The 13,590-nt window shown below is 43.9% G+C and overlaps 1 protein-coding gene across 3 annotated transcripts in view; it reads left to right on the forward strand.

The window, feature by feature from the left end:
• GAD1 (glutamate decarboxylase 1) overlaps nt 1-13,590 on the forward strand; it is a 64,528-nt gene that overhangs the window by 29,424 nt on the left and 21,514 nt on the right. For all 3 annotated transcript variants that reach the window (XM_081934757.1, XM_081934755.1, XM_081934756.1), the window contains exon 6: nt 5,430-5,520. In XM_081934757.1, coding sequence (XP_081790883.1) covers nt 5,430-5,520 — 91 coding nt within the window. The remainder of the gene's footprint in view (nt 1-5,429; nt 5,521-13,590) is intronic.

The raw sequence follows: 13,590 nt of genomic DNA on the forward strand, positions 1-13,590 counted from the left end.
ACAAAGAATTAGCAGTCAGAGGGCAGACACCTCCTTCTTTTTCCTGTATGAAAGAATTTGGAGTGGTGAGCCAGGGTTACTGAATATTATTTCAGTAAAATATGAATCCAATGGGGAGCTAGAAGTTCTTGACAGATTTTTGTTCACTTAGATTCAACAATCAGTAAACAAGTGGAGGAGACGCAGCAACATCGGCCCAACTGGCAGGGCCTATTGAAGTCATTGTTCCTTCCCAGTGTTAAGCTCCCCCTTTGCGGACGTGACACACATTCACTCCACTTAACAAATGCTCCCTTCCTCTGGATAGTTATGCAGGAAAAATCCTAATGAAGGTTCTTCCTATTCAGCAGTAATCTCTCAGGTTACCAATGCTGAAGGCAAACCACTGGGAAAAGTTACCACCACTGTATCCTCCTTCTAGGCTTCCCAGAAGCATCTTTGGCCATTCAAGAAAAGAATGGGTGAAATGGACCTTTAGTCTGATCCAGCAAGAGCAGGAGAGAGAGGGGGGGGGAGGGGGGAGGGAGGGAGGGACAGAGACACACACACATACACACACGGAAAGAGAAAGACAGACAGACAGACAGAGAGAAACAAACAGAGAGAGACATAGACAGAGAGACATAGACAGAGAGACAGAGAGAGAGTGAGACAGAGACAGAGAGACAGACAGAGAGAGACACACAGAGAGGCAGAGAGTGACACAGAGAGAGAGACAGAGAGAGAGACAGAGAGTGAGACAGAGAGAGACACAGAGAGAGAGACAGACAGAGAGACAGAGAGAGAGAGAGAGACAGAGAGACAGACAGAGAGAGACAGAGAGAGTGAGACAGACAGACAAACAGACAGAGACAGAGAGAGACAGAGAGAGAGAGAGTGAGACAGAGAGAGAGAGAGAGAGAGAGACAGAGACAGAGAGAGACAAAGAGAGAGAGACAGAGAGAGAGAGAGAGACAGTGAGAGAGAGAGAGGGAGGGGGAGAGAGAAACAGAGACAAAGAGCAGAAGAAACAAGTGGAAAACTGGGGTGCAGGCAGAAAGGTGTGTGTGCCCAGAGAGATAAAAGAATCTGCCATATAGTTATGGGATGCTTCACTAAAAGGGCTGCCTTGGGACAAATGGTTGGAAATACATGATCCAGGTCTCCTACCCCTACAATTATAGAAACCTCTATAGTTCAGCCTCTTCCCAGAGTCTTTGTGCAAAAGATTTTTTTGGGGGGTGGGGGAAGCAAACCAAGCATAAATATTTACATCCTTAGGAAAGCCATGTTTTGTTTTGTTCAAAAATGCAGATTGCCATGAGGGAGCCTTCTTTATATGCAGGGAGTTATCTATGGCAGTAGGACTTCTCTATTCCTTTCATAAGCAGGGAGATTCCTGATGCCATAATGGGGAAACTCCTTTCTGTGAGCAAAGCATTTTCCTTTGTGCAAGAGAAAAGGCTCCTCATGTTTGGTTGGTTTAACTCTCTGATTTGCATTGATTGGTCCAACAATATTGCTTTTCAGTCTCAGAGAATGGTAAATTGGCCATCTAATCTAATGAGACCAGGGAAGTCCTGTGGTGGTTTGATGAAAGTAGGAGGTCGCCCTGATTTTCAAGAGAACTGTCCAGCATTGTAAAGTATGAAGATCGAGGGGGTGGTGGTGTCTGCTAGGGACTAGGAAAAAGCTATGGAAGTTTTTCTCAGTGAGTCTAATATTTTAAAGCAGGGGTGTCAAACTCGATTCCATTGAGGGCCACATCAGGGTTGTGTATGATCTGGGGGGGGAGTGTGGCCAGGGGACATGGCCAGCTCGACATCACTCCTGTCGGGGGCACCTATGGTGGCCCGAGTGCTCTGCAAGTGAGACGGATTCCCAAGCTCCATTTTTGGCTGCCACCGCCTCTTGCAACTCTCTGCCGGTGAAAATGGAGCACAGGAGGGGCGTATTTTCACTAGCAGAGGGTTGCAGGAGTCATTGGCAGTCAAAAATGGAGCTCGGGAGCCTGTTTTCGCTGGCAGAAGCATCGCAGACTGGTCCTTCGCTGTTTCCAGGGTAGCCCTGTGGGCTAGGTCTCAGTACCCCGAGAGCCGGATCCAGCCCGCGAACATTGAGTCTGACACCCCTGTTTTAAAGGGACTCTGATTTTGATATCACTTAAGATTGCTTCTTCATTAGCAAGATTCTTAAATTTGTACAGCTTCCTTCTGCCCGAAGAATGTAATAGTATTAGCCAATGTCCCAATTTGGACTCTCCTGAAGTGTCAGTGCTAACCATGTAATTACTACTGCTAGGATTGCGGTAGAAATGTGACACTCCAACTGAGGTAGATTGAATTCTCAACTATGTAGGTCTTGGCTTTGGAGTGTGACCCACGAATAAATCTTCTGATGGGATGTCTCCGTGTAATTCCACAACCGGAAGTTAGCAAGATCATAATGTACTATTTTACTTCAGAAGTTTGCCTTTAAAAACCCTGTTCGTATGAGGCCTGCTGGAGGAAGCAAACACCCTTCTTGCGCCTCTTGAAAAATGCAGCAGAGTTCTTGCCTACGGCTTTGAATTGTTGTCAGAAAAAATCAGTATCTATAAGGCACAACTAATGCAAATATAACCTTTGGACTGGAGATCACTTTTCATCATTCTCCAAGTTTGGTCCTATGTATTGTGACAGCAAGACATGATAGTCGGAATCTGGCATGATATACGTGAACACGAGATGTCATAAGAGAGGGATTTTTTATTTGTTCTTCTAAAGCATGTCCTGATTCTGTACAACTAAGCTACTCACCAAACATTTCATACTAAGGATAATAGCTAAAAAGGGCATACAGTGTAGTATGCTACTAAAACTATATCAGTATATGTCACTCCTAGCACTGTTACTGCCTTGGAATGTAGGAATTAATACATGAATAAATAAATAAATTAATAAACAGTGGCAAAATATGCTTGCTCTTTGCCTACAAATTATGGGAGTTAATTAGTTTGCCTACAAAGGTCATCTTTGTAGAGCCATAGTAGAGCAGTGGTTAGAATGAAGTACTGCGGGTTACTTCTGCTGACTACCGGCTGCCTGCAATTTAGCAGATCGAATCTCACCAGGCTCAAGGTTGACTCAGCCTTCCATCCTTCTGAGGTGGGTAAAATGAGGACCCAGATTGTTGGGGGCAAGAACTCTGTAAACCACTTACAGAGGGCTGTAAAGCTGTATATAAGTCTAAGTGCTATTGCTATTGCTATCTTTGGAATCAGCCTTACTTAATCTGGTGTTTTTCAGAGGTGTTGGACTAATTGCCATAATCCCCAACCAGCATGGTATTTTGACTAGTTTGAATTGAGGTCTAGCAGATCTGGCCAACACCAGATTGGAAAAAATTGTTCAGTCTCTTAAAACAGTGGTGTCAAACTGGTGGGCTGCGGGCTAGATGAAACACGCTCACCCCAGCTCCACAAGGGGGGAAATATGTTGCGATATGTCATGTGACAGCAACACGACGCAGCACGTTTGAGACCCATGCTCTAAAACAGTGTTTCTCAACCTTGGCGACTTTAAGTCCTGTGGACTTCAACTCCCAGAATCGCCCAGCTGGGAATTCTGGGAGTTGAAGTCCACAGGACTTAAAGTCGCTAAGTTTGAGAAACACTGCTCTAAAACAACCAAAAAGAGTGAAAGTGAAAGATATAGGCAAATGGCTCCACAACTTTCAAGAGAACAGGATCTAACTGTCTTTCTCCCTGCTGCAAGTTAAATCTGTTTTCTAATGTTGACACTATCTTTCTTTTATTTAAAATAATGAGATGTTAGTCCATATTAATCCTTAAAACCCATCAACGCTTTAAAATAAATAGCATGTTTATTGCACATTTACAGGGCAATCTATAATTTATTTTAGAATGAAGTCTCACTATGTTCCCAAGTGTTTATTATTGGTAGATATGCATGATGTCTTGAATATGTTAAAATGTTATACTGTAATTGTCCCAGGATAAATATCAAAACAGACATTTCTTCATGTATCTGAGTTTGCCTTCATTCTCCACATTAGTTTCAAGGGAAGACACTTTGAATGGATTGTGTTTTGTTTTCAGAGTACGATGTTGAAAGATATGAGAGAGGGAGGGAGAGAGGGAGGGAAGGAGGAAGGAAGGAAGGAAATTTTCTTTTCTATCTCCTACTAAGGGCAGTTTCTGGCATCTACAAATGACAAAGAGGAAGGCTAGCATTAGCAGAAGGCAAGGGAAATATAGATTGGGCCAAATCACTATCAAAGCAATCACCGAAACACCCAAAGATGCTTTTTTGTTTCAAGAAGCAACTGGACTTTCTGGTAAATCACTGAAATGGTGTATTTGGGACCCAAATTTCCAAGCAAGGTGCTTATTAAATGAGTCACAACCAATCTTACAACTTTGACCACGATGAAACAAATCACTACAATTGTTAAGTGAATCACACATTATTAAGTTAATTCAGCTTCCTCTGTTGACTTTGCTGGTTGAAGCCAGCTGGGAAGGTCAGAAATAACAATCCCATGGCCCTGGGATACTGTGACTGTAGCAGTGGTGGGTTGTTCTTACCATCGCTACCGGTACGTTGATCACAATCTGTTCGTGCAGACTGTGGGCCTGGGATACTGTGACTGTAGCAGTGGTGGGTTGTTCTTACCATCGCTACCGGTACGTTGATTACAGTCTGTTCGTGCATGCGCCAGATGTGCGCTGCGCAAGCATGCGCAATCCACTGCCCCTGCAACAACCAGCTGCTTGTTGGGGCTCGCGCAGGGACCGCACACTGTGCACGCATGTGCTCTGTGTCTTTTGGCATAACTACAGCTATAGAGCGCGAGCGGGGGATGGGCCAAACGAGGCACCGTAACGGTAAACTCTCAGCTGCTCCAGGCCATTACCGGTACAAGTCAGTTGCCAAGCACCTGAATTTTCATCATGTGACCATGGGGATCCTGAATGGTTGCTAAGCGCAAGGATTAATTGTATGCTAAATGAATGGTGGTAAGTTGAGAACTACTGTATTTTTTCCTATTCATAAAATTAAGAAGGAGTGCCTTCGGAACTCACAATTCCTCTAGAACAGACGTGTCAAACACACAGGCCACAGCCCGCATCTGGCCTGCGATAGGCCTAGAGTTGTCTCATGGGGCTGTCCTGGAGACGGCGAGGGACCCGGCCCATCCTGGCCACGCCCACACAGCTGCCCATGACAACCAGGCCATGCCCATTCCAGCATCCCAAGGGCAAACAAATAAACTGATATGGCCCACAATGGGATTGAGTTTGACACCCCTGCTCTACAACGTTGCTGGTAAATGTATAAAACTGGTTATCCCTTCCCATCTCTATTTTCTCTATAATGGATATAAATATGGATGAACCAATAACTATGATATTTAAGCAGCTCTTTTTATTTTATTTTGTGTTCTAGGTCACCCTCGCTTTTTCAACCAGCTTTCCACGGGGCTCGATATTATTGGCTTGGCTGGGGAATGGCTGACCTCTACAGCTAATACAAACATGTAAGCACAGCCTTGCTTTTCTTCGGTACCCAGAAATCAGATTCAAATCCGAGGGGATTGTGGGCAAAGTTGTGTTGTATGCCTACGCTTCAGGAAAGCCCTAGTTAGGGGACCATCGCTGAGCCTCCTTGCTATTAAGTGCAGCATTCAAACCTTTTTAAAACAAGCAGTAAACCTTCAGCCTTATGTCTACGTGAATTTTATAAAAAAAAAATAGAAACAAGAAGACAGGGAAAAATGGTTTCCTAAGCTCTCTTCACTTGCCTTCACCTGTGTCCTTTCACTCTTCTCTGAGTGGCAGAAAAAAACGATGAAGTAGGCTTGGATGAATTAATTACAGGTTATCCCAAAGGTGCTTTTTCAAGAGGCAACTGGACTTTCTGGGGTTTTTTTGAAGACTTTTGCTTCTCATCCAAGAAACTTCATCAGCTAAAGAGCTGAAGAAGCTTCTTGGATGAGAAGTGAAATGTCACATCACCTGGATGACTGAGAATCTCTATGGACATTTAATAGTTACTGGTTAACGTACAATTGTAGCTAGAAAATATTGGAAACACTAAGGCAGCTCTGGGGTTGTCCTATGATGTTTACGGTGAAGTGTATGGGTCTGCATGCGAGGGGAAAAGAGAAACAGCCAAAGCCAAAAAAGCAGAGGTCAGCAATTGTTTTCTATAAAGGCTTGGATCCTGCCCCTTCTCAGTCTCATTAAGCGCAGCTGGCAGATTTGCTGCCAAGGAGGACAGCACCTTGAAATCAGGTTAATTAAAACCAAGGCCAAGCTTTCAAGATTTGGTTTGAACTGCCTGTCTGTGTGTGGTCATAGAAGACGCTTGTAAGATGCAAAATGGAAAAACAACTCCCTCACTGGAAGCATTAAGAGTGTAAATAGGAACAGGAATCAAGCTGGTGGAAGGCACTTGTTAGTTTTACGTTTCTCACAAATGCTGGTGGTGTTACTGCGTTTATTAATACCAAAGTCCAGATAGGGGGATATGAAATGCCTGGTAACCATTGAAATTGGCCTTTTGATATAAAAGCCCCTCTCCTGTTTTCTATGAACATCATATAGAAAAATAGGAGATGAGAACTCTGCGCTGACCTGCAGGACCTTTATAAAGACTGACAGGGCTGCATTCATCCCATTCCAAAGGGAATTTAGATTCTTCTTCTGTGTGTTTTGTCTCTGTGTGTCATTGCCTGCTATGATGGCTACGTTCATAAGTGGTTGAAAAATGCCGTGAGACAGAAAAGCTGTGTCTTGTAAGATGGCATTTCACTTGCAAACCGAAAAGGAAATGTCTAATTCTCCACTAAGGAGGTTCTGTTGAGCCCATGTTAGCTTGGTGAATTGCCATGTATATCAGTGGTGGGATTCAATTTTTTTTACTACCGGTTCTGTGGGCCTGGCTTGGTGGGCGTGGCCTGGCTTGGTGGGCGTGGCTTATTAGGTGTGGCAGGGGAAGGATACTGTAAAATCTCCATTCCCTCCCAATCAGCTGGGACTCAGGAGGCAGAGAATAGATGGAGGCGAGGCCAGTCAGAGGTGGTATTTACCGGTTCTCTGATCTACTCAAAATTTCCACTACCGGTTCTCCAGAACTGGTCAGAACCTGCTGAATACCACCTCTGATATATATGTTCTTCTCTTTGAATTCTGCAAAATATTTGACCTGACAAAGCTCCCTCATTTGCTTTCGTCTGTATATTATTTCTTGTGCCTTTGATTTTTCCATTCAGTGCTGCTATTCAAAGCAGCGAAGGGACCTATTTTTAATTAAACTGATTTATGCTCCACAGTATCCTAGAAAAAAAGGGCTGAAGTACCCAGTCCAGACAATTAAAATTTATATTCCATGGAATTCAGTGAGATGATGAAGCATTTTTATCATTATTCTCCAGTGAAATGTATGTCTAATTATTTATTAGATTTTATTACCTGTTTTTCATTCAGGAGCTCAAGGTAGTATACATAACACTCCTAATTTTTCCCCACAATGACAACCCAATCCTGTACGGTATGGCACTCCGAGATGGAGTAACAGGACCAAAGGAAGTGCTCCCAGCAAGCTTCCATGATTGAGGGTGGACTAGAACATGAGCGTCCAACAATTTAGACCTTCGTTAAAGTTTTTTGCTTTAAGGCTCCTCTACATGACCGAAGGTTATTTGCCCACGACTGACCTACCAGAAAACTGAATTAACATGACATTTCTTGTTTTCATTGCCAATTCCTGTTCGGCCAAAGCTATGCTGTCAGCATTCTTCTTTATTGCAAACAGACACATGGAGGAAAGGAATTTTGCTTTTTCCTTCCACTAAATTCCACCAGGAGGAAAGAAAACATCACCAATCACTCTCCTTCTGGAGGGACGCAGCTTGCTAACTTCTCATAAATATCTAAACTGGTGACTTTATTGCTTACCAAACATTGCTCCAGGATGTGTAAAAATGGCCCAGTTGAGCAGCTGACAGACATTCGGTGGGGTTTGCAATGCAGCATCATGGCCATTCCTGCTGCATCACCCAACCCACTTTCTGTCACTGTTCTTGTGGGATAGTTCTAGATAGGATTAGAGCTCTTTTGGAAGATTGCTAGATCCATGCATAGGCATAGCGCATCTAAACAGCTGACAGTAGTATGGTGGGATATGGCACAGATTAGGGAAAAAAAATCCTGATGCATTATATTATCTCTAACAAGCGCTGCTAGTTCCGTGCTTATAAGTGACCTTATCACACAATTACTAACAAACGTACTTTGCATTGCAGTGCTTATTTTATTACAGGTAGTCTTCAACATACAACAATAATTGAGCCCGGAATTTATGTTGCTGAATGAGACATTTGTTAAGATTTTTTTTTTTTGCCACATTTGTTAAGTGAATCACTGCAGTTGTTAAATTAGAAACACAGTTGTTAAGTGAGTCTGGCTTCCCCATTGACTTTGCTTGTCAGAAGGTTGCAAAAGGGGATCACATGATCCCGGGGGATTGCAACCATCATAAATATGAACCAGTTGTCAGGCATCTGAATGTAAATCAGGTGACCGTGGGGATACTACACGTTCGTAAGTGTGAAAAATGGTCATAACTGACTTTTTTCAGTGCTGTTGTAACTTTGAACTGTCACTAAACGAACTGTTGTAAGTTGAGGACTACCAGTACTTGCAAATTCCTACTCCCAGCTCGGGTTCCCAGGAATTAATTGCTACCCACAATTATTTACCTACTTAAAGCTGAGCACTATGTATTGTAGCACTTAAGCAGACATGTGTTTATGCACTTTGGCAAAATCTAAACGTACATGATATTACAATAATATTGGCAAGGTATCCTTCTGGATACAATTGCTTGCCATTTTGTGCTTTTCTGTTAATTCTTCATTTATTCCTTGAATGCATTGTATGCAAATCTCCATGACCTTTTGCACAGAGGGGGGGAAAAAAACAGCCGATTATTAAACAAGTGAAACCTTCTACCAACGGCCCTTTAGACACACGATACGCTGAGCATATATAATGGAGTGGCCATGTTTGTTCTTTGAAACGATGCTGGTTCCCTTGATAAGTTTAATTTGCTTTTTTGCTGGAAGCTTCATTTCTTTGTAAAAAGGCCATTCGGCGCTTGGTTCCCTTTGGAGAGCCTTTCTGCCTTTGTGGTCCCGCTTTTCATTCTTATTCCCGGTTGCCTGCAGTGACAGCAGCCACAAAACACACATTACCAGACTGTTCTTGTGGCTACTGTTTTCTTCCCATATAAACATTACATAATTCCAGCATATGGCGGAGAGGGAAAAAAACACCAGGGCAGGCTCAAGATAAAGGTGGAACAACAAGGCCCCCTACCATCCCTGCCACAGCTGGCAAGCTCAGAGGTCCCGTATTTGTTTGTGTGGAGTATGCCACCCTTTCTACTGACAGCTTGGGGGCCGCCACCATTGCTTGCAGCATCTTACCCCCTAAGGACAGCCCCATCCATTTCACTGTCATGCAAGGAATAAAAATTTAAATGGCAGCTGATAATGGCAACCGTATTCTACCCATCTCTTCCCCTCACCCAGAACATCTCCAGACAATGCAAGGGTTGAGATGGGCTTGAGAAAGGACCAGGAGCAACAATCAAATGTGTTTCCTTGTCACTGAAAGGACTCCCAAGAAAGAGGAGGAGATGGGCTCTTATATGGATCTCCATTTGGTGGCGGTTATTTCCTCTTTTCCATTCTTCTGCAGGGTAGAAGCTGAACCAACCCAGTCATTGAACCTAGCCTTTTCTTTTCTTTTGGTACTTGCAAACGTTTTGCCGAGCTTTCTGGGAAAGTTAAAATGGTGGCTCTTGGGAGGAGCTGTCGATGTCAACTCAACCTCCGCAGTAACCATGGAGAATGGAAAAAGAAACAGATATTGTACCAGATATTGTCGAATGAAATATTGTTGGAAGAAATGTCCTTCTGGGTTCAGCTTCAAGTAGGGAAAAAGACACTGGAAACATGGAGGCTGCTTGGAAAGATGGTTTAATGGTAGACAGGATCACATGGCTTGAGCTCCTGAACAGAAAAGGGGGATCACATGCTTCCATCTGTCGGGTGAAGAAGAAAAGAGAGCAAGATGCTGAAAGTCCCTGGTTGTTTTTTTTTTAAACAAAGTTTTAGTGGTTTTTTAAAAATTTTACAGGGAAAAAGGTAGTGGAAAGGTACAAATTTTGGCGGTTGCAATGTGCGGTAGGTGCCCCCTCCCTCCATACTCAAAGTATACATTTACAGAAGATTCATTACTAAATAGTAACATATAGTCAGCATATAAATTCAATTAATAATTTCGGTCAACTTATGTCAAGCAGATTTTCTTATTCATTTTTGTGATCTGAGTTTTCTCGGTGTCGCCCCATCTCCCCACGCTGGCAAAGCTCCGGCCCCTCCCGTGTCCTGTGTATCTGGTGTAGGATCATCTGGTTTTTCTAAGAGAGCTTTGTTTTTTTCCATAAAGGCCTGTGCCTCTATGGATGTGTTAATTCTAACTCTTGTGTCCTCCCAGAATACTAGCATACCTTCAGGCATCAGCCATCTGAACCACACCCCCTTCTGGTATAATCTCTTCGCTAGCTGTGAATAGCTTTTTCTTTTTCCCCTCACTTTCTTGGGGATCTGTTTCAGAATGTTATTTGCCTGTCCTGGTATTTCAAATCTTGCCCCCTTTGTGCACTCAAAATTTCATCTCTTGTACTTTTTCTAAGAAATTTAATGTGTACCTCCCTGGGTACGTTATGTGTTCTAGCATAAGCTGAGTTCACTCTATAAACCAAATCTATTTCCCACCCCATCTGTTGTTTCTCTCTCTGGATGTATTCAGCCAAAATACTTGTCATAATGTCCCTTATATTTTCATCATCTACCTCCACCACATTTTGAAATCTAAGGTAAAAGGACATTCTCTCAAATTCTATTTTCATCTGTTGGGTATCAAGTTCTTTGTTCCCCTTCTGCACCCCTTCCATCCCCTCCCTCATCTCAGCCGTCCCACCCTCCAAAAGATCCAGTCTCTGAGTTTTTATTGATTTGGGCCTGGTTCTCTTTAATTTCTTCTTTCATCTCCTTTAGTTGTTTTTTTATTTCCTCTTGTCCCTGTAGGAGTTGCTGAAACATTTGTTGAAACTCAGTCTCTGTAGTTTTAGGTTGCATCAAAGCTGTTATCGTTGATTGTGTACTAGGACTGGACGTTGCAGATGTTGGGGCAGAAGCAGCAAATCCAGGCTTTCCAGGAGGTGGTTTTTTAGGAGACATTGTTTGTAGGATAAAGAGTTCGGTCAGTACAGGGATAGATCAGTCAGAGAGGTAGAACAGCCAGGAGAGTCCAGGAGACAGAAGGTCCAGGCAGAAGAGGATTTTTCTAATCACCCTGGCAATAGAGTTAAATTTTTCACTCCAGGGAGTCCAAAAGATAGCAGTCAACAAGAGATTTGTCTGAGTAGCACGGAGACAAAGACCGGAAGCCTGAAGTTTTAAAGGTGGAGTCAGGTTTCACAGTTCATAAAGACAGCGGAAGTGTGCCATCTTGCCCTGCCAGCTTCGGGCTTAGAGGCATAACAAAGTTTTCAAACTTTCCAAACTTTCCAGATCATCATTACATTGTAGATTTAAGTTCAAAATTCGCCATTAATAGGAGCGTGACATCCTTAGTTGGCTCTCCCCCCTCCTCCTTCCCTTGGGGCTGAGAGCAAAATTGTTTCGAGCCGCCTGTCCGAGGGGGGGGGGGAAATCCCCCTCCCTCCAGCCACGCTTCTCCAGCCAAGCCGAAAGTGAAGTTTAAACTGCTGGCAATTTTTCCTAGTTAGTGAAGGGAATGAGAGGGAGTTGTCTCCTCACCGCACCGCAGCCGCGTCCTTCTGCTTGTTTTTTTCTTCCGTCAGCCTCGCAGCGAAGACGCCGGAGCATCCCCCATCATGCTCCCCGGTGCCTAGAGCGAAGCGGGCCCCCCCGGCCGCCACCAATCCAGGGGATCCCCTGCGGTGCCGCTCCTCCGGCAGGAGCCTCTACGGGGCGTCCTGTGCCCCCCAAGGAGTGGGGAGCCCACCGGGAAAGCGCAGGGCGAGCAAAGCTTGCCCGTTGCCGTCAGCTGCCGGAACCGGAAGCCGAAAGTCCCTGGTTTTATGCCCTCTCTGGCCTTTGACCTTGAGCTTGTATTCTGATTGGTTGTTAGATTCTCATGGGCCCATGCAGGGGCAACTCTTTAGGTTGTGCTTTGAGTCCAAGTTTGGTTGAGCATTGCTTCTTCCCAGGTGCCCTGTGGGGAGTTTCTGTGGAAGGCTAATCCTACCTTTGTTATGTATAATAAATTAGGTCAGCCTTTTTTAATGGCCCATTGACAAAGGTGTGGGGGGGCTATTAAGAGTGAGTCTGTTTCCTGGCTAAAAACATGTTCCTCCATTTCTGATCCAGGGAAATCTAATATTCTGCCTTTTCAATAATTCCCAGGATATTTCATTTTTCTAGGAGAGGGATCGGTTTAACTTCTTACAATACAAAATATGCAGGATTTCCAGCTTTGATGCTCAAGGCCTTATATCTGTCCCAGCATTGTGTCACTTAGGGGTAGATGCCCAATACAGAGTAAATCACGTCCTTCCTCTGGAGGTTGCAGTACCGGGAGGGCCGCCTTGCTGGATTTTCAGCAGGATTTGTTCAGCATCCTTCAGTCTACCTTTTAATGCTATGTTGCTTACTTAACAACTGCTGGCTTTTTAAAATCATAGACTGTGTTCCTTTTATTGCTTTATTGTTGCAATCGCTGCTTGCTTGGTGGTTAAGCAAAGCTAATTAATTGATTCATTATTGAACATGAAAGTAAATCCAATGTGTTAATACCGTAGGAATGCATAGTGCTCTGTACTTCATAGGAGCTCTGTCAAATTATTTGCTCAGAAAGTTGTGATTGGTCATAGATCCCATGTTGATGTACATTCACAATGAGTTGTATCTGTGGGTTCATGCGCATTAGAGGTGGATTGCTGCCAGTTCGGCCCGGATCGGTAGTAGCGGCAGTGGGAGGGTCCGCCCACCCACCCGGATGCTTCTGTGCATGCGCAAAAGTGTGGTGTGCGCGTCCACAAACAAGCCGGTAGTAAAAGTAATAGAAACCCACTACTGATGCACATCCTCTTTGGAAGTGTTCTTGTTTATGTTCTGGCTGTAAGTAAGCATTGGACTGTGTGGCTTAAATGGTCTCCTCCAATATTATGAGCCTTGACATTTGGCAGCTCCTCCCAAAGTAGCATCCTATTTTAATTGTTGAGGCATAACCATTTACCGTCTTGCTATAATAGCTGACAGGACTTAGTTGCGATCTTTGTTACGCAATAGAGTGGAAGAATTATATTACGGCAATTCAGTGACGTGCGGTGAGGTTTATGACTGGTGAGGCACTGACACAGTGCTGAGTTTCAAATATTTTTAGACTTGTGGACTTCAACTCCCAGAATTCCACAGCCAGGCATGCTCAGTTCCAATTTAAAGCGACAGCATTTGTTTTTCTCCTTTGCTCCTTCTTTCTTTTTCTTTTTCTTCTCCTTCCCCTCCTTC

Source organism: Natrix helvetica (genome assembly GCF_964273705.1).
Source record: "Natrix helvetica genome assembly, chromosome: 1".
NCBI classification, from domain to species: domain Eukaryota; kingdom Metazoa; phylum Chordata; class Lepidosauria; order Squamata; family Natricidae; genus Natrix; species Natrix helvetica.